A 22,519-nucleotide genomic window follows, 5' to 3' on the forward strand; every position below is an offset into this window, starting at 1 on the left:
GGGTGCCTTCGCTTCTTAAAGATGCAATGTCGGTGTTTTTTTTTCTTTGGCTTTTTATATAGGAGTACAGCTTTTTAGGTTGTTTGTTGAAGCAATACTGGTCTGGTTCTTTAATATATCGATGTCAAAAATCATATTTTCGATGTATGCCCAGTATGCCTTTCTCATCTCTTAATTTTTTAAGTTTGGTCTTTATTTCTTTGTCTTTATTTTTGTAATTTGAGTCATGACTTTTCTTTTTATAGAGTGATTGTTTTTCTTTCTTATGAGTCTGTTTAAGTCTCTATTTACCCATGGTAATTTTGATTTTTTTCAAATTACTTTAGTTGGAACATTTTTGTTGATAGTCTCTGTTGTTTTTGTTTTAAAAGTGGTCCATAAATCAATCGATTGTCATATTTGTCTTGTTTGCTTTTAGATAATCATATATAAGGATGAGGTCTTTCTTTATGTTGTTCCAGTTTGCTTTTTTGTATATTCGTACTTTAGGTGGTTGTTGTTGTGTTCTTGGTATATATAGTAAAGTTGATTTCACAAAAGACAATATCATGGTCGCTTCCTCCTATTGGTGGGAGGGTCTCAACTCTCAGTTCATAGATGGATTGATCATGCACATTAGATCTAAAGTTCTATCATGTCTGGTATTCTTGTCAATTACTTGTGCTAGATTATCATCATCCAGAATATTAGGCAGTTGTTGGTGTAGTGCTGGATCAGGTTTGTTCGGTAATACCAAGTGTTTTTCCCAGTTTATGTGGCCGAGATTGAAGTCACCACTCAGCCAGATGTTTGCATTTGTTTTCTTGCATGCAGTATTAAGAGAGATACGCATGTTTTCTAATGATTCGCCTTGATCTAAAGGTGGTCTGTAGTACGCACCTAAGTATAGAGTTTTACTATTTGGGGATCGGTTATTTTTGCCCAAATTATTTCACAATCCGTGTCAAATTCATTTACTTGTGATGATATGTATTTATTTGATACTACTAGTAGTACTCCTCCATATCCGTCTTTTCTGTTTTTGAGTCATATTCACATGTCGTTGTAGATTTCAGATTGTTTGACAGAAGTAGCTTTTCATTCTTTTTCAAGGAAAACTTAAAGGGTATGACATGTTTAATTTTAAACAATTCTTGAACCGACGATTAGGAGAAGTTTCCAATATGTATAAAATCATTATTGAGGTATGTCGTGGAAGCCGCTTAAAATTCAATAACGAAAGTTCCCTCTTACCAGCCCTAAGGTTAAATATACCGAAATTCTTTGTGCATTAGAAATGTAGAAATACAGTCTTTTTCATTAAAAAAACATATATTCAGAAAGATTTACTGTAAAGACGAGAGTAGTACTATATAAGCCAGAGGTAGATTTATGCAATTTAATGGAGACAAACATTGGATTATTAGTTAAGGAGCCCCCCATTTCCTCAAACAAAAGCCCATTTTTCAAAAACCTGGATCCGCTTGTCCTTTCCGTAACTTACAGAAATAACCGGAAATAATACACATCTACTCGAAAAACTGTGCGAATTTAGGATTTTAAACGCACAAAGGACATTGACATTGACAACAAAAAGCTATTTGACGCTGTCATGCTAATATATATAATAACAAGCAGATTACTTTACAGAATTTAGAATTATGGCCGAAGATTTTAATGTTTTGAAAGACCTACAGAGTCACCTTCGAACTGCACAAGTTCCACTAGAACAGATGTCAACTCTGACCCAGCAGGGGGATGACAAGGTATCGCACATTTCGTTTATGTCCAGTTAATAATTTTTTTATCTTTTGAGAGTCTGTGTCCGAAGCTATTTATTTCAATTTTCACTGAATTAATTTCTCAAGACACAGAATCCGAAAATTAATTTCTTGTTATTTATCAGATTTTTGGTTGCTTTTTAACTGCTGGAGTGCTGCTATAGATGACACAGACTTCTATTTTATATCGTCAAATCATTTATTTTCATATGTCACATGAATTCCTACGTATACTATGCTAGTCCGAGATTATCATGGCTATATCGTGTTTCTATCCCGTACGGGATTGAAGAAAAATGCCGATTTGCAACATATATATAAAACTCCGCTATTTTTTTTAGATGAATAAAGGAAAGATTTTATTTTATATCTTCATAAAAAAATGTCATAAGATGTGTTTTATTCTGATCCTCATTCTCTCCCGTAATATACGACGATTTCAATAAAGAAGTGTCTTTTTATATTAAATACAGGATAGAATGAGGATCACTATATACGACGATTTCAATAAAGAAGTGTCTTTTTATATTAAATACAGGATAGAATGAGGATCAGTTTATAGAAGACGATTTCAATAAAGAAGTGTCTTTTTATATTAAATACGGGATAGAATGAGGATCAGTATATAGAAGACGATTTCAATAAAGAAGTGTCTTTTTATATTAAATACGGGATAGAATGAGGATCAGTATATAGAAGATGATTTCAATAAAGAAGTGTCTTTTTATATTAAATATGGGATAGAATGAGGATCAGTATATACGACGAAATACGGGATAGAATGAGGATCAGTATATAGAAGACGATTTCAATAAAGAAGTGTCTTTTTATATTAAATACGGGATAGAATGAGGATCAGTATATAGAAGACAATTTCAATAAAGAAGTGTCTTTTTATATTAAATACGGGATAGAATGAGGATCAGTATATACAACGATTTCAATAAAGAAGTGTCTTTTTATATTAAATACGGGATAGAATGAGGATCAGTATATAGAAGACGATTTCAATAAAGAAGTGTCTTTTTATATTAAATACGGGATAGAATGAGGATCAGTATATAGAAGACGATTTCAATAAAGAAGTGTCTTTTTTATATTAAATACGGGATAGAATGAGGATCAGTATATAGAAGACGATTTCAATAAAGACTATTTCAATAAAGACGATTTCAATAAAGAAGTGTCTTTTTATATTAAAAATGTGTCATTTTATATCAAATACGGGATAGAATGAGGATCAGTATATAGAAGACAATTTCTATAAAAAAATGTGTCTTTTATGTAAGAAAAGTGTATTTTATTATGGAATAGAAAAGAATAATTAATTAATCTATATAAAAGTTTAAGAAAGGGTTTTCTTTGGGGAGATGTTATAAAAAAAGGGGTAAAGATATTTTGGGGGGAAAAGAAATATGAAAATTCAATTTGTGATGCCAAATACGGGATAGTTTAAACTATCCCGTATTAGTATACTAGTATGAATAAATCCAATCAATATGGTATAATCTATATATCGGTTTATTTCGTAACAAAGTTTATTTATAATACTCTAATTACGAAATAAACGATATTTATTATTTAATTTTTGTCTTTAAAAGATATTTTTGTATTCATGTTTAACTGATTCTCATTTTATGCCGTATTATGCATACAAATTCAATAAATATGGTACAATCTATATATTGGTTTATTTCGTAATAAAAGTTATAACTCTAATGACGAAATAAACGATATTAGTAATTTGACCTTAATTAGTAATTAATGAAGTTTATTTCGTTTAATAATGTAAGAAATACAGGTAAATATTGGCAGTGCAATCTTTCCTTTATTCATAATTTCACGCTAGACGATATACAACATAAAATATATATGCCATTTCATTCTTTCCCGTAAATGGAAATGACGGGATAGAATAAGGATATAGCCATTATCGGCTATATCGTGTTTCTATCCCGTACGGGATTGAAGAAAAATGCCGATTTGCAACATATATATAAAACTCCGCTATTTTTTTTAGATGAATAAAGGAAAGATTTTATTTTATATCTTCATAAAAAAATGTCATAAGATGTGTTTTATTCTGATCCTCATTCTCTCCCGTAATATACGACGATTTCAATAAAGAAGTGTCTTTTTATATTAAATACAGGATAGAATGAGGATCACTATATACGACGATTTCAATAAAGAAGTGTCTTTTTATATTAAATACAGGATAGAATGAGGATCAGTTTATAGAAGACGATTTCAATAAAGAAGTGTCTTTTTATATTAAATACGGGATAGAATGAGGATCAGTATATAGAAGACGATTTCAATAAAGAAGTGTCTTTTTATATTAAATACGGGATAGAATGAGGATCAGTATATAGAAGACGATTTCAATAAAGAAGTGTCTTTTTATATTAAATATGGGATAGAATGAGGATCAGTATATACGACGAAATACGGGATAGAATGAGGATCAGTATATAGAAGACGATTTCAATAAAGAAGTGTCTTTTTATATTAAATACGGGATAGAATGAGGATCAGTATATAGAAGACAATTTCAATAAAGAAGTGTCTTTTTATATTAAATACGGGATAGAATGAGGATCAGTATATACAACGATTTCAATAAAGAAGTGTCTTTTTATATTAAATACGGGATAGAATGAGGATCAGTATATAGAAGACGATTTCAATAAAGAAGTGTCTTTTTATATTAAATACGGGATAGAATGAGGATCAGTATATAGAAGACGATTTCAATAAAGAAGTGTCTTTTTTATATTAAATACGGGATAGAATGAGGATCAGTATATAGAAGACGATTTCAATAAAGACTATTTCAATAAAGACGATTTCAATAAAGAAGTGTCTTTTTATATTAAAAATGTGTCATTTTATATCAAATACGGGATAGAATGAGGATCAGTATATAGAAGACAATTTCTATAAAAAAATGTGTCTTTTATGTAAGAAAAGTGTATTTTATTATGGAATAGAAAAGAATAATTAATTAATCTATATAAAAGTTTAAGAAAGGGTTTTCTTTGGGGAGATGTTATAAAAAAAGGGGTAAAGATATTTTGGGGGGAAAAGAAATATGAAAATTCAATTTGTGATGCCAAATACGGGATAGTTTAAACTATCCCGTATTAGTATACTAGTATGAATAAATCCAATCAATATGGTATAATCTATATATCGGTTTATTTCGTAACAAAGTTTATTTATAATACTCTAATTACGAAATAAACGATATTTATTATTTAATTTTTGTCTTTAAAAGATATTTTTGTATTCATGTTTAACTGATTCTCATTTTATGCCGTATTATGCATACAAATTCAATAAATATGGTACAATCTATATATTGGTTTATTTCGTAATAAAAGTTATAACTCTAATGACGAAATAAACGATATTAGTAATTTGACCTTAATTAGTAATTAATGAAGTTTATTTCGTTTAATAATGTAAGAAATACAGGTAAATATTGGCAGTGCAATCTTTCCTTTATTCATAATTTCACGCTAGACGATATACAACATAAAATATATATGCCATTTCATTCTTTCCCGTAAATGGAAATGACGGGATAGAATAAGGATATAGCCATTATCATGATAATGTTTTAAATTATGATCTTCATAAAGATAAAATTCTGTTTGTCAAATATTAAAGACATGACAGTCTTTGGACATCACAAAGGTTCCTGAATTTTTTATTTCTTTTTAGTACACTTTATAAAAAATAATTATTAAGATAAAATTATTTACACCTGATAATTTTGTTTAATATTGTTGGTCATGTCAACTTCAATTTCAGTACACAAGTCCATAAAGATGAGAAATTTAGATTCTTGTTACACATTCAATGATTGTACATGTATATATATAGTTTTATTTTGTATGCATACATGTACTTGTAAAGAAGGGAGACAAGAATTAAACTTACAACTATATATTGAGCATCCACTATAATTATTAAGTCTCTCAAACAAAGTCTAGAGACTTATTGGTTTTGCTCAGTTCTTATTATTTTTATTATTATTATTCTTCTTCTTTTTCTTCTGCCACTTCTCAAAAACCACTTGTCAGAATTAATATAAACTAGGTTTTTATAGAATGTTTGACTAACATGTTTAGGGGAGCTATCAATCTTTGGCTTGTGCATTGGGGTCCATTAAGCTAAGGGGTATTTTGAGGGTCACAAAGAAGGGAGGGGTTTACTATAGAACCCTATGGGATATAACTTTTTAAAATTTTCAAATGACTATAACTTGAACAGTGTTAGTGATAGACACACACCGTCTTCAGAAATGATTAAAGGACAAAAAACAAATCAGATGAAATATAGGGTGAGTTCCGTGGGGTCATCTCCACCCCATTCAATTTGAGAATGTGCAGTTATCTTGTAAACGGTCATGATCCCAATCAGTAAACCATAGAAATTCTTGTATGGGACAATAACTAAAAGCAGATGAAGGATAAGGTGAGTCCCTGGGGGTCCCCACCCCCTTCAATTTGAGAATGTGCTACAATCTTATAAACGGCCGAGATCCCCACCCCATAACCATATATATTCTTGTATGGGATAATAAAACAAATCAAATGAAATACAAATACAGGGTGAGTCCCTGGGGGGTCATCACCCCCCCCCCCCCTCCCCCGCGCCCCTTTTCAATTTGAGAATGTGCTATAATCTTTTAAATGGTCGAGATCCCCAACCCATAACCATATATATTCTTGTTTGGGACAATAAAACAAATCAAATGAGACAAAAGGGAAATCCCTGGGGGTTATCCCCACCCCCTCTTGTTTAAAAACTGGTAAACGATCAAGATCCCCACCCCTAAACCATATACATATATGTTCTTGTTTTTGACAAAAAAACACATCAAATGAAATAAAGGGAGAGTCCATGGGGGTCACCCCACCCCTCATGTTTGAAAACTTGAAAATGGTCGAGATCCCCACCCCTAAACCATATATATTCTTCTATGGGACAATAAAACAAATCAAGCAAAATATAGGTGAAGTCTCTTGGGTCACCCCACCCCCTCCTGTTTGAAAACTTGTTAACAGTCTAGATCCCCACCCCTAAATCATATATATTCTAGCATGGGATAATGAGACAAATCAAATGTAAATTAGGTGAAGTCCCTGGGGTCACCTCCCCCTTTTCCTCCTGTTTGAAAACTTGTAAATGAACCGTTGAGATACCCACCCTTAAACCAAATATATTCTTTATATGGGACAATAAATCAAATAAAATATGGGACCATGGGAATGGCAATTTATGGGAGCTTTGTTTGGGAGACTTTGTAACAGCTACTTCTTGTTAATATTGTAATACAAACTGTATGTTTTGAAATTTGAATGCTCTATTCTTTAAGTTTAAAATACTAAATTATTTATTATTTATATTGCTAACCAGCACTGGGTATTGAACAGTAAAGATTTCAAGGTTTGGTTAAATTTGTAATGGGCACGTTTTATATGTAGTCTAAAGTATGAAATTATGGGGTATCAAAGGGAGTATTTGTATCAAGAAGCTTTTGCTACATAATGTATTATTATAATGGAGTTATGCAAATATCAATTAATACATCTTTTTGTTATTTTTGTTTTGGTTAACAGCCATTAATACATGTAATAGCAATTGGTTTGTTATTTTGATTTTAACCCTTTTGACATCCCATGGTATTGTACAAGAACTCATTTGTACTTTTTTAGCAGAGGTTTGATTCATTCATATAAAGCTATTCCACAAATATATATAAATTCATATTTAGGGTGATTTAAATATTCTGTTGTATATTTTGTCCCTTCTGGATGCAATGTGCAAAATATAAATTTTATTGAAGTTGCAAAACAGATATTTAATAAGTAATTTTAGTATCTGTCCTCTAAAATTGACCATTTAAGCAGTAAAACAATCTGAAATAAATGCTGAAAAAAATATAAAAATGGTTCAGTTTTAGAAGCTGTCCAACTTGATTGATGCCTTTTTACTAACAATGTACTTTTACAAATAAATTGAATTGCGAATGGAAAGTTCATAAGTCAAGGTCACTATTGGTAATTTGCACTGTTTGCATAGTTAGACATCTCTTCACATTGTTCATGTAGTTGCATGTGAACTTACATGTAAGTGTTCCTCTTAGTCTTAGATCATCATGACTGTTGTTATTTAGGTCAAGGTCACTTTGACAAAGTGGTTTTAATATAATATTCCATGACAAAAACTAAATTGTGTAACATATACTCATAAGAGATAACTCATTTACAGCATAGAGAATTTATATGGTTCAATTTCAATTACAATTTATGATCTAAGGAAGATAACTCGGATTCAAATGAGATTTAAATGAGTTTAATTCAGGATAGCTAATACAATTTAATACACATTGCAAAACAAAATGAAAACACTTTTCCCTTCAATGCTCACAGGCATTTTGATTTTAATTTGGATTGATAATGGATTATGAGTATGGGTCCACCAAAATATAAAATAACAACTTTATTATTATATTTAAAAAAATGTCAATAGTTGTAAAAAAGTTTCTCTTTTCCATTTTTCTGAAACAATTGTTATTGTCTGTGGCCAAATATTTCAATTTGTTTAAGTCTGATTTTAAGATCAAGTTTAAAAATCTAAACCTCACAAAATGCAGAAATTGTAATTTTATATAGCATGTTCATTTACATTCTTTGTTTTATATTTTTTGAGATGAAGTGTATTTGACTTCAGTCAATGGGTACATATTACATGTATGTGTATGATTAAGCATCCAGGACATCTTTTTATTATACAGTATTATTTGCATTGTCTTTCTGTGAAAAGATCTTTTATCAAGTACAAATGAGTCTTGTGTGTGTGTGTGTCACAGTGTGTGTGATCAAATATTTGTCATCATCAAAGTGTACTAAAGAAGTGTTTCATAGCTTTAAAATTTGAAAAAAATTGCATTTTTATACGACCGCAAATTTTGAAAATATTTTCGTCTTATATTGCTATCACGTTGGCGTCGGCGTCGTCGTCGTCGTCGTCGTCGTCGTCGTCGTCCGGCGTCCGAATACTTTTAGTTTTCGCACTCTAACTTTAGTAAAAGTGAATGGAAATCTATGAAATTTTAACACAAGGTTTATGACCACAAAAGGAAGGTTGGTATTGATTTTGGGAGTTTTGGTCCCAACATTTTAGGAATTAGGGGCCAAAAAGGGCCCAAATAAGCATTTTCTTGGTTTTCGCACTATAACTTTAGTTTAAGTTAATAGAAATCTATGAAATTTTGACACAAGGTTTATGACCACAAAAGAACGGTTGGGATTGATTTTGGGAGTTTTGGTCTCAACAGTTTAGGAATTAGGGGCCAAAAAAGGGCCCAAATAAGCATTATTCTTGGTTTTCGCACAATAACATTAGTTTAAGTAAATAGAAATCAATGAAATTTAAACACAATGTTAATGACTACAAAAGGAAGGTTGGTATTGATTTTGGGAGTTTAGGTCCCAACAGTTTAGGAATTAGGGGCCAAAAAGGGACCCAAATAAGCATTTTTCTTGGTTTTCGCACCATAACGTTAGTATAAGTAAATAGAAATCTATGAAATTTAAACACAAGGTTTATGACCATAAAAGAAAGGTTGGGTTTGATTTTGGGAGTTTTGGTCCCAACATAATAAGGGGCCCAAAGGGTCCAAAATTAAACTTTTGTTTGATTTCATCAAAATTGAATAATTGGGGTTCTTTGATATGCTGAATCTAACTGTCATGACTGTGTATGTAGATTCTTAACTTTTGGTCCCGTTTTCAAATTGGTCTACATTAAGGTCCAAAGGGTCCAAAATTAAACTTAGTTTGATTTTGACAAAAAATGAATCAGTTAGGTTCTTTGATATGCTGAATCTAAAAATGTACTTAGATTCTTGATTATTGGCCCAGTTTTCAAGTTGGTCCAAATCGGGGTCCAAAATTAAACTTTGTTTGATTTCATCAAAAATTGAATAAATGGGGTTCTTTGATATACCAAATCTAACTGTGTATGTAGATTCTTCATTTTTGGTCCTGTTTTCAAATTGGTCTACACTAAAGTCCAAAGGGTCCAAAATTAAACTTAGTCTGATTTTAACAAAAATTGAAATCTTGAAGTTCTTTGATATGCTGAATTCAAAAATGTACTTAGATTTTTTATTATGGGCCCAGTTTTCAAGTTGGTCCAAATCAGGATCTAAAATTATTATATTAAGTATTGTGCAATAGCAAGTCTTTTCAATTGCACAGTATTGCGCAATGGCAAGAAATATCTAATTGCACAATATTGTGAAATATCAAAAAAAAATTTAATTAGAGTTATCTTTCTTTGTCCAGAATAGTAAGCAAGAAATATCTAATTGCAAAATATTGTGCAATAGCAAGATTTTTTTTTAATTGGAGTTATCTTTCTTTGTCCAGAATCAACTTAAATCTTTGTTATATACAATATACAATGTATATTCACTTTTTACTACCAACTGATAAATTAAAATAATCTTTACCATTCAGTGATAACAAGCAGTTTTTTTACATCTTAATATTTTATGATGTATTTAAATGAGTAGTTATTGTTGCAAACTCCATTAGAAATTTTAATTGAGATTAGTTTTGGAATAAGGGAAAGGGGGATGTGATTAAAAAAATTGGGTTCAATTTTTCTCATTTGAAATTTCATAAATAAAAAAGAAAATTTCTTCAAACATTTTTTTGAGAGGATTAATATTCAACAGCATAGTGAATTGCTCTAAGAGAAACAAAAATTTTAAGTTCATTAGAACACATTCATTCTGTGTCAGAAACCTATGCTGTGTCAACTATTTAATCACAATCCAAATTTAGAGCTGAATCCAGCTTGAATGTTGTGTCCATACTTGCCCTAACCGTTCAGGGTTCAACCTCTGCGGTCGTATAAAGCTACGCCCTGCGGAGCATCTGGTTTTTTAAATAAAATCTTATTTTTATTACTGTCTGATCAATTTTAGTTCTTTTAATTATCTGCTTGGTGTGAAATTATCACATTTTAATTATATTAAAAGAAAAAGCTAGAAACTATGAAATTGAGCTTCTGGAAGTGCTTTGCCTCTGGCTCTATGGAAATATATATGCTACTAGTATGTCAAAATATACCATTAAAAATTAAATTAAAAAAAAATATGATTTCATTGTGACATTTTCACATCCCCATGCTTTACCCTTCCTATATTGTTTGTACTATATTGTAACAATTTAAGGTTAACATTTGCACAAATTCTAAAAAATTAAATACTTAATTTTTTTCTTTTCTTTATTGGTCATAAATTGATTGTTTTAAGTACAATGTACATGCATGTGATGCTAAAATTCTTGATAATATTAGTCATAATCAGTATTTTAAAATACAAAAATGTATGTTTATTCTAGGAATGAAACTAGTTTGAATTTTAAAACAAGCAATATGGAACAGAATGAGCATATAACACAAAGTATACCCTAGATAATATTTCTAAATGGTTTTGTACGAAGATTTAAAATTTTATACAATGCACAAAACTGGATTTTGAAAATATTTGTAATTACTTTATTGCACTGTTGGTCTTTAGTTATTACTCTGATTCAAACATCTTTATATACATGTAACCACAGAAAAATCAATGCATAAAATAAGATTTCCATTTTGTTCTTAGCTTGTAGAAGATTTTTTAACAGAGAACATTAAAGTGGAGGGGAGTGACACTGAAGTGTTACAAAGCCAGTTATATATAGGTATAATATATATTACCAAAATCAGTTATATATAGGTATAATATAGGGTTATTGCATGAATATTGGGGAAAATTGTCCCGAGTAGAATTTTATATTGCACGAGCTTACAAGGGACAATATTCCCCAATATTCATGCAATAACCCTTTTATTGTACATGTATAGCAATATAATATTTGAAAGTAAAAATTGGTTTAAACTAAGATTTTGTTGTTGATGACATCATGAATTTTGAAGATTTATTGCACTAGTGCAATATTAGAATTTATTGCACGCTAACTTTTGGTTACTTTCTGTGGGAAATATTATATTGCTATGCAATAATATATATTACCAAAGCCAGTTATATATAGGTATAATATATATTACCAAAATCAGTTATATATAGGTATAATATATATTACCAAAATCAGTTATATATAGGTATAATATATATTACCAAAATCAGTTATATATAGGTATACATGTAATATATAAAATTTAAAAACCCTGTTATTCTGGATCTTCATAAGGAAATGCTTCTGCTTGAAATTCAGTATATATATTATACTGGAGACTTAATTCTAATATGAATTGCCATTCTTATCTGTGTTTTTTCTCATGGGTATTTTCACTCCAGTATGATACATATGTAGTGTATTGTATTGTATATTAGACAACATTTTGAACAAGTCAGATTTTTATACATGTAGGTACAAAAATATTGTGTGTATAATACCTTTATAACGGGTTATTTTTGCGCGTGTAAAATTTCAGGATTTTCATTGAACAAGGTATATGAAATATTTTGGCGAATTAAAAACTTTTATCGATACTTTTACATGTGTCGTTTTAAATTGGCGAAATTTAATTTGGCGGTTTTGTTCTACTCGTGAAAATAAGAGAAAATTTGCACCCCAGCAAAAACAACCTGCTATACGTTATTTGAATGGAAAGGATCTTCAAAAAATGCATACAGATTGAAAATGAAAAAAAACAAACATTTATTTTAACAAATGATTATAGAATAACTAATGGAAGAATTCAAATAAAGAAAAATATTCAACGAGTGACCGAACAACACATTAATTCACGAATGCGCGTAGCGCATGAGTTAATTATTAGTGTTGTTCGGTCACGAGTTGAATATTTTTCGATATTTGAATTCTTTAATTGGTTATTCTTTTTATTACATTGGCAAATGGCTTTTTTAACGAAATAATATAAAACATGTAAGGAACTATATCTTTTTTCTACGCATTCACAATTTGTTTTGATCCGCCGTTATCGATGTCTTGACAACGCTTATTGTTGTATGACGTCAGAGAGTGAAATAACCACGTTTATTTCACATGTGAAATTATCGGTTTTTATTTAACTGGGAAATCAATGTAATTCATTGCAACCAATGTAATAAGTAGTTTTAATTCAATCAAAATCTGTTATTTAAGCTGAATTTTCATCATTAAGAAAAACCTGAACATAAGATTTATATAACATTCTGGATGCTCTCTGAAATTTGAGGTGAATCAGTGAAAATTCATTCACTGTGCAGCTACCGATTAAGATAAAAAAAAATCATGAATACAGTTTATACAATGTAAGGAAAAAGCATGTACCTTAAAATTTTTGAAACAACACCTTTCACTTGTTGTTGAAGTCAATAACATTTATGTATAATGAAGAGACATTATCATTTGAGCAGAATGGTTAAGAAGCACAGAGGTTTAGTAGAATTATAATCCTCACTAACATGTCTTAGTCAGACTATTATAAATCTATTTAATGACTCAGTCTACCTCATTCATGTTACTATATATCTTTTACAGCTTGTTTCTGGGGTATGAAGGAAACTGTACAAGAAATCTTATCCAAAAGAATATGTAAGTACTACATTTGTACCTTATACAAAACTTTGTTTATGAAAGTGTAAAGAATTGACTTATATACAAAATCTCTATTATATACACTGATAAAATCAGTTGGATATCAGACCTTTATTTTCTACTTTGTCTCACCTTTTTAATGTCCCCACCACAGCAGAGGGGGCATTAAGTTTTATCCTTGTAATTAAGTACATCCCCAAATTAGTTGCCATTCTGTAAATTTAGTTTGCCTCAAACAAATGTTATGAAACTTACACACAATGCTTACAAACGCCAAACACACAAGTTCAAAATTGGGTGGCATCTCTTTCAGCATTCTAGAGTTATGTTTAATTGATATCTATGCCATTTACACTTAGCGTGGTGAATATCACTTTTCTTAAATATTATATGCTGTTTTATTCGAAATCCAAAAATAAAAAACCCTTGGCCTTCTAAAATAATACATAATAGTAAATACAAAAGATAAAGGAAGATGTGGTATGAGTGCCAATGAGACAACTCTCCATCCAAGTCACAACTTGTAAAACTAAACCGTTATAGTTCATAGGCTTTTAACACAGAGCCTTGGCCTACACTGAACAGCAAGCTATAAAGGGCCCCCAAAATGACAAGTTTAAAACCATTCAAACAGGAAAACTAACAATCTAATGCATTTAAAAAACAAGAATGTTATAATTTATTTCATTTTGAATAAAATTAACATAAGAGTTGGGTTTAATTGACCCCTATTTTATTATATACAAAATATAGCACATATATCATTTCAGCACCAAATAGTCAGAATAAAGGTACTCTGTGGACACCTCTACATGCAGCTTGTTTCCAGGAACATGGACCTGTAAGATAATAGATATATCATAAAAAGTTGTACCTGTGTCAGTTCACTAGATCAGCTGTATGAGTCGTGTGAACTGACAAAGGTGCAAAATCTTCAAGCATTTTCATTGTATTTTTTGGTATCAGAACATTACATACATTACCTGTTATAACCTATGTAACATGGTAATGCTAATCAATGGTACATACTATCGGTACTTTAGCAGTTGGTATATAGCTGAGATGTTATATTGTGATATGGGATATATGATAGGATATTTAAGAATTATTAGTGCAAGCACTGAACTTTTTCTTTGTATATTTATCCATAATTAGTGAAAAAAAATTGATATAAGAAGATGTGGTATGAGAGCCAATGAGACAACTCTCAAAAGCATGTTTCAGAATTTAGTTTCATAACATTGTCAAGAGAACCTGTAACACTCATATAAAGGACAATTTGTTTTCTGAACTTAGCTCATGTTTCATATATAATATATTGTATAACACTTATAGATTAAAACAAACTTTTTGTTTATAGATAGTCATGATACTATTAGAAGCTGGAGCACAACCAGAACTACCCGACTCTGAGGGAAGGTTAGTTACATTTATATAACAAGTCTGGCATAAACAGACATTCTTTTATTTTTTGTGTTATTTTCACTTTTCTTTAGCAGTGTGAGAAAAATATTTTTCCTCACTAGTAAGATATCTGTTCATGGCAAATAATTGGTGGAAACTTATTTGTGATGTAAAATTTTCTTGATTCTGTTGAAATTTCCTATTGCTACATTATGAAAAAAGCCAACCATACCTGATAATGTCACATAAATACAATGTAGTACATGACTTTCTTCAAATCTTTGTTTTTTCTTATTTTTTCACAGGCATTTTTTGTTTGTTATTTATTTAAATACATGTTTTAGGTTGAGCAATTAATTTTGTTTTCACCGAAATAGAAAGGTGAATAATTCGTTAACAATTGATTAAATTGATTTTGAATTACAAAACTTTTTCAAATAGGATGTCATTTAATTTTGAGTTATTTCCCTTATACCATAATCAAAATTAAGTTAATTTTATTTTAGGACAGCAAAAGATTTTGCCTCAGCTTCAGATAAAGTATGGCCACATTTTGCAGCATTAAATCTAAAAAGAACACACAAATGGGAGCTTGTTGAGAAAGGGGTCATTAAAAAGGTAACTTTACTCAGAACAAAACATTAGACAAATCATTTTGGTCATTACATATATATATATATATAAAAAAGAAAAAAAAATGTTATGTAACCATTGAAATCATATACTTCTTATTCTCTTTTTTCAAACTAAAATGCAAACAAACAATATAAAAAACAAGCAGTCTGTGAGTATTGCATGGCAATACATAGTCTCCTACCTCCTCATGGTAATGGAACCAAATTTCAACTTGATTTATAACTTGTCATGGTGTTAACTACATAAAATAGCAAACAAACCTACCACTAAATCCTTTAAGCAATTTACTAAAGAAAACGGAAAAATATCCAAAATGTCATTTATCTCAATACAATGTATTTTACAAATTTAAAAAAATGAGTTATTTCCCTTTGAACAGAAAAGTATATTATCAAAAATTTGATTGTAGGGAAATTTAAAGAATGAGTTATTTCTTTTTGAGCAGAAATCTAGTAATTAATATGTATTTTATCAAAAATTTAATTCTAGGAATCGCTTTAACTGAACAAGGCGAGAAGCTAAAATCGTGAAAATCCTCGTCGGTAGAGGATTAATAAAATAATGTTCTTTGGAATATTGAGTTGTTACACGCCCAACCCTGAAAGGTTATCCATATGTAAAAGTACTGTGATAAAAATACCTTGTTAAAAAAAAATTACTCCACAGAGTTTGGTCCCCATTATTTTGTTTGTATGTAGGATTTTTCATCCTCAGAACTACTGGATATTGGGTCTCCTGTTCTGGAATGATGACCTCCTCTATTTCATGAATTTTCCATGGGATTCAATTTTCCATAATGATGGATGTAAATTTTTCATAAAAAGAGTCAATATTCAAGGTTGAAAATTGACACTGTGGGTAAAAAAAACCAGTCGGTTTTGTTTTAACATATTTTATTGTTCAAAAAGTACAAAAAGGTTAAAGCTTTGGTCACACTTTACTTGATAGCACGAACCGACGCCTAACGAATGAAAATAAAAGTTGTCCGTTGACAAAATTGTTATCCGTTGAGAGTCCATTGATGTACTGACCAAATAAAACGGATGTGTAACAAATACATAACAGACACACACCCGATATGCAACGTAAGATAACGGAAACTTACAGGACAGAATAGATGTCAAACGTACATCCAATAGACAAGTACCGCATAAAACGGACACCTAACAGAAGTGTACCGGATAAAACGGATGAACAAGATATACTGAAAATTAAAGGCAATAACAATAATACATGTAAATTGCATAAATATTCAAAAAGTTTCTGTGTAACTGGTAATGGTTTGTTCTCAAAATGCCGTCAAAGGGCAGTGTCTGGCCTCAATAAGAGCTGCCTGATAGTGAAGACATGCCCTTACTCTAAGATTGATTATGAATAATAAGAATTTAAGAACCTCAAGAAATCTGACATACCAATAATTGGCATTTTTGACGTGAAATTTTCAATTGGCTTTTATCTGTTTCAGGTCGGTACATCATCCGTTTTATCCGTTATACGTCCAGTAGAAGTCCGCTTCACATTTGTTCAACATCTGTTTTATCCGTTAAGCGTCCAGTAGAAGTCCGTTGTGGTGAATTTGTCTACCAGACCTTCAACGGATGTATAATGGACAAGTAACGGATACAAAACCGAAATGAAACGGATTTTTTTTTTAAATTTCAAATTTTTGATAGTTTCAAGAAGATATCTTTAATCACACTGTATTGAACAATAGATTTGTAAGATCTTGACATTTGTTTTGTGACAAAAACCTATATTATGTCAAACATTTGGTCACAATCCAAATTCAGACAGTATCAAGCTTGAATATTGTGTCCAAATTTGCCCCAACTGTTCAGGGTTCAACTTCTGCAATCGTATCAGGCTGCTCTCAGTGAAGCATTTTATTCAAGTTGGTAACATCTTCACCAGTGGGTGACATAAATGTGTTGGATTGTGGTTTAAATATATAATTTACATATAGAATTAGCAATTTTATGAATATGGTTATAAATATGAATTGTTTAATATGTAGATTTCCAGTAATCAGTTAAATAGCCCAGCCAGACGAAGTGGTCATGGAATAAAGCTGGTATGTAGCTGTATAATATAACTTCCTGGTCATTTACAAAATGTATTCATTCTTTGTTTCCTCCCTTTATGGTGGGTATACAAGTTGATTTTATAGAAATAAGAAAGTATTTAATAGTCTGGTTTCAGAGGTTAGAAAAGATTTTTTTTTATTATATTTTATTTTATAGAAATTTATGAGTGAAAACAGCAAAAATAAGTCATGCTTAACAAGATTTTACACTGAAATAAAATATATTTATTATATTATTTTATTTATTTTTAGCATGATTAATTTAGTTGAACAAAATGTAACATGGGTAAAATTTGATTACAAAACCTCTTTACTTTTTTTAGAAATTTAAATGTACTATGTGTTTCTTGTATGGATTGCTGTAATTGTTATAAGTTAGAGAATTTGCCTGTTTAAAATCAACTGGAATACAGAACATTGATTGTATGAAATTGAACCAATATAAATTGTTGAAATTGTGTATATAGATAATTTTAATCAGATAGATAGTATGAGTTTCTTAAAGGTAAAGATTGCAAGAATTGTAATCAAAATCCTATGGTACTGAAATGATATCTAAATCTTCAAAGGTTTATTGCAACTTTTTGTGATACACAAAATACAGTGCATTGATCATAACATTCTATACATCCTATCCATGAGCATTAGAAATTTATCAATGAAATATATGCTCAGATATATATAAGTTACAAAATTATGTTATACTTGTCAAGAAAATTAAATAACTTGTGCATGGTGTGTCTGTGATTATCTTCTGTTCTAAAAATATCAATGTTGTCATTGCTACAGAAATCTTAAAAATTGAAGTTATCTCCCTTTGTCGATAATTTTAGTTGAATCAACTTAAATCATTTCAATATTTAATTTTACTTTCCGCTTATAAATGAAAACAATATTTACCCTTCAGTACTTACAAACGCATCGATTATTTACAAATTTGATTTGTAGAGTGTTGTTTTTTTAAATTTTTTCAATGATTTTATAGGTTTCTCTTCGACTAATGAGTTTTGAATTTTTTTTTTGGTAACTTCTGTTATTATTAAATATTTTGTGTATTTCAGGCTGCTAACAGTCGACCAGAATCAGCCTATGCTTACAACAGTGACCCTTTCATCCATGCTGCAGTAACAGGGGACGTTTTAGCTGACCAAGAGGAAAAAATGTCTGGTCACCAAATACAACCTCAGTTCTCATTATGGAGATGATACATTTTCTAGTCACAAATTTGTTTAATGTTATCCATTGTCACATTCATCAAAACCAGGGTATGCATAGCAAGGACTACCATGTCAATAAATCATTCAACAAAAGTTCAGACCACCATAACAGTGATTTAGCCTTTGTTATTTAAAGCATGTTTGTATGGTAAAAGTCAGTACACTAGGTATATCCTTGATAAAACCAGGGCTAAATTTAGTATATATCAAATATGGACTGCATGTGTTAGAGAGTCATTTGAAACAACCAAGGTGGTTCTAGCCCATGACTTCTTTCTTACAAATTTTTGGTTAACAGCCATTTTAGTCATTTAGAAGTCAGTTGATTATCTGCAATGGAAATTGTTTTGTTAGTAATGATTTTTATGCCCCATTTATTATGCCCCATTTATGGGCATCATGTTTTCTGATCTGTGCATCCGTTTGTCTGTCTGTTCATCCATCCATTCATCTGTCCCTTTATCTGTCTGTCCCACTTCAGGTTAAAGTTTTGGGTCAAGGTAGTTTTTGATGAAGTTGAAGTCCAATCAACTTGAAACTTAGTACACATGTTCCCTATGATATGATCTTTCTAATTTTAATGCCAAATGAGAGATTTTCCCCCATTTTCCTGGTCCACTGAACATAGAAAATGATAGTGCGGATGGGGCATTCGTGTACTGGAGACACATTCTTGTTGTCTCTTGAAAAATTGAATTCTACAATTGTTTTTTTTACTTAAACATCTTTTCGTTTCTTTGATTTGATTTTTTTATATATAGATATGCTTCTACAAGTGTGTTAACATCTGGTATAAACAAAATAAAATGTTAAATTTTCTTCTAAGTTGGCACAATTAAGGTAAATTCTGACAAATAATAAAGGGAAAATTTCCTATTTGAAAATTAAGATGTAGCATAAATCAGGGTGTTTTTTTATATATTTCTTTGGGTTTAGTTTATTGAAGTTTCATTCCTGAGTAACATAAGAAAGACTCATCATCTGGAATGACCAATCAGTAAGGCTCTTTCATAAAAAACTTTATTAAAAGTTGGAGATGTCTTTAATTTAAATAATAGGAACACTTTCATAGATCTTAAATAATGATTGAATGGCAGAAATCAAAAGACAATATTCTTTAAATATTTGATGCTTACGTATAAGCAGATGTGAAGGTTAATCTGAATGTTAGCAGACAAGACAACAAGACAATGCATTATTATTTATGACTTAGAGAGGAAAAACAAATTGTAACTCTTGCCTTGGACTTTTTCCTTGGCATTTATCATTGCATGGTTAATTTGTTTATATAAACAAAAAACAGATTGTACAGAGATTTTAAAGCAGCTTAGATTATTATTTAAAAAAAAAGAAGGCCCGTTTGAGGTTTTCTATCATTTGGTAAACCAAGGCGTTGTATAGTAAGACTATACAAATACTTGGATAAACAAAACATAAAGTGCTGACTGTGTTCTTGAAGATTGAAGTGCATTTATATCATTATAGCTATTGAAATAGGTACATTCATAAAAGAATATTTTCATATCTTGATTTTACAGGTAGTGTGATAAGTTGTAAAATAATGGAAATATGATTTACTGTGAACTTACAACTTTCCATTACTTTGAAACTTATTTGTTACCAAAATAGTTCACAAAAATGACGTTCCAAAGTAGAAACCTATCATTTGTTTTATGTTAATTGCCTACTTTTTTTATTGTGAGGTTTAACATTGTATTTTATTTCAAAATGTATTTTATGTTTTAAAAACCAAGGATTTGTATAGTTAAATCTTACTATACAAATCCTTATAAAAGCTAAAGACTCATTTACACTATGTTGTGCAATCCAAGATATTTCCTTGTGTTGAAAATATTATTAGCATTGGAATAAAACCTCTGAACCCTTATCCTATAAGTACTTATTAACAATTTTCTTTCGAATTTTATACTCCATTGCAAGTATCTAATGAGATGTTTTAAAAAATAGGAGGTACATGCAATAAATATTACATGTCCAGAATTTTTATTTTTCATATTTTGCAATAAAGTTCTTTGATATTTTATGTGCATATATTTTTACAATGTTTGAACTGCCATATTTGACTTTTAATGAATGTCTGGTGAATAATGAATTATTACTTACAGTATAAAGTTGGATGAGTGAAGAATGTAAAGTTTAAAATAATTTTTATATCAGTATTCAATTCATTTGTCATACAGCTATATACAATAATCCCCATGTTTACAGTTTGAATCAATCAATTCAGACTTATTAATATATAAAAAGTTGCCATATACAGCAGATAACAAGTATTAATAGTTATTATATTTCTCAAAATAGATGTATGAATGTGCTTTATTTATTGTTTCAATAGAGAATGACATGTTGTAAGTGAAAATATAAATATTGACTGTTTGTTGTTTTTTTAAATTAATGTTAAGTGGCAAATATTTGCACCATAACAAATAACAGTAAATCTGATAGGTATGGTTTGCAAAGTGTGTTTAAATGAACTGTAGATTTGATGATTTAGACAACCTACAGAAAAAGAAAAAAAATACTTGATTGTGTCCCAGTTTACATGTATAATAAAACTTTTTTCAAGCCATCTTCCTTTACAAATTTGAGAATACTGTTGAAACAGAGACTGGAATATTTGATATAAATCTTTCAAGTTATTTTTTTCCCCAAAAAAGTTTAAGATCTAGGAAACATTTCATTCCCTATCATTTTGTTTGTACTTTTTGTTTGTGTGAATAAAAGAAAGATTGCATTTGAAACTTATCTAAATAATTTGTTTTGATGCCATTTATACAATTTGAATATCACAGATGTATAAGTTGTTTGTTATTAATGGTGTAAAAACCCAATAACTGTGATTATTTGTTAACTGTTTGCATATTATATTTTGTTTTTATTGTTTGGAGTATTAATAAAAGGAATTTGATCCAAGCTAATTGTTGATAATTTACTATCTATTTATACATTTATGTGCATGTTGAAAATAGTTCTTTTAATTTAGCAGGAATTTTACATAGATAACACAACAAACAGAATCAAGCAATATCGATTGTTGTATGGTCACTCTTTTTATCCATTTCTGATGGAGCTCCACTACCATGGTTATACCATGGAAGTATCATATGGTCAATATAATACTTACATGGTCATGCATAATAATAAAAATTATTATTGGGATACCTATATAATCACTTAGGATTGGCTGCTTTTGTCTCTCTCACCATCATTTGTAAATAACATATATATGCAGATATTAGTAATGTATAAATTTTGTTAGTAATTTACACATTATAATGACATAATAAAATAAAAATATATACCATAACAGAAATAACAATTTAAATATATTTACTATACTTTAAATAACAAAACATACAGATATATATTTAAAAAAATATGTTTGAAGTAGAAAAAGAAAGAATAAATACACAAAATTATAGTGAATTCTGCATTATAGACCGGATATTGAAGAGAACTGACAATTAGAGAGAAAAAAAAATAAATAAAAAAAGTTTTGCCTAGATGAATTTTAATTTAAAACATCCTATCCTATTTCTGTCAAATTTAAACATAAAGGTTTGCTTCTATATGTTTGTACATTTATTTATTTAACTGTCAAATAATATAGTGAAAGTATTCCACATTTCATCGAAAATTTCCAGTTTCTTGTTTTTTACAGCAATGTGTTTTTCAATACAGTAAAGATCCTGTATTTTCTTTTGCACTCCAAATAATGTAAGCCTTCTCTTAAAATATTTACAACCAAAAATATAATGTCTG

At 29.7% G+C, this 22,519-nt stretch overlaps 1 protein-coding gene across 3 annotated transcripts; it reads left to right on the plus strand.

Moving 5' to 3' along the window:
* The first annotated feature begins 1,540 nt into the window (after positions 1 to 1,540).
* Positions 1,541 to 21,670, plus strand: LOC143064424 (uncharacterized). Of its 3 annotated transcripts, XM_076237240.1 has the most exons (9): positions 1,544 to 1,745; positions 7,191 to 7,220; positions 11,455 to 11,533; positions 13,340 to 13,393; positions 14,167 to 14,237; positions 14,757 to 14,815; positions 15,307 to 15,418; positions 17,451 to 17,507; positions 18,581 to 21,670. In XM_076237240.1, exons 1-9 carry the CDS (start codon positions 1,641 to 1,643, stop codon positions 18,722 to 18,724), a joined length of 711 nt encoding a protein of 236 aa, XP_076093355.1. In that variant the 5' UTR covers positions 1,544 to 1,640; the 3' UTR covers positions 18,725 to 21,670. The 3 variants fall into 3 exon arrangements, with proteins under 3 accessions (XP_076093357.1, XP_076093355.1, XP_076093356.1); XM_076237242.1 differs by lacking the exon at positions 17,451 to 17,507 and having other exon boundaries at positions 1,541 to 1,745; XM_076237241.1 differs by lacking the exon at positions 7,191 to 7,220 and having other exon boundaries at positions 1,546 to 1,745.
* Positions 21,671 to 22,519: the final 849 nt, after the last annotated feature.

Source organism: Mytilus galloprovincialis, chromosome 2 (assembly GCF_965363235.1).
Source record: "Mytilus galloprovincialis chromosome 2, xbMytGall1.hap1.1, whole genome shotgun sequence".
Classification (NCBI taxonomy): domain Eukaryota; kingdom Metazoa; phylum Mollusca; class Bivalvia; order Mytilida; family Mytilidae; genus Mytilus; species Mytilus galloprovincialis.

What these genes read in the sequence shown, in the direction of transcription:
- LOC143064424 (XM_076237240.1), top strand. Translation starts at nt 1,641, where the DNA reads ATGGCCGAAGATTTTAATGTTTTGAAAGACCTACAGAGTCACCTTCGA. An exon ending in ACAAAGCCAGTTATATATAG is followed by an intron (nt 11,534 to 13,339) that starts GTATAATATATA and finishes TATCTTTTACAG; the next exon opens with CTTGTTTCTGGGGTATGAAG. An exon ending in GTTTCCAGGAACATGGACCT is followed by an intron (nt 14,238 to 14,756) that starts GTAAGATAATAG and finishes TTTTGTTTATAG; the next exon opens with ATAGTCATGATACTATTAGA.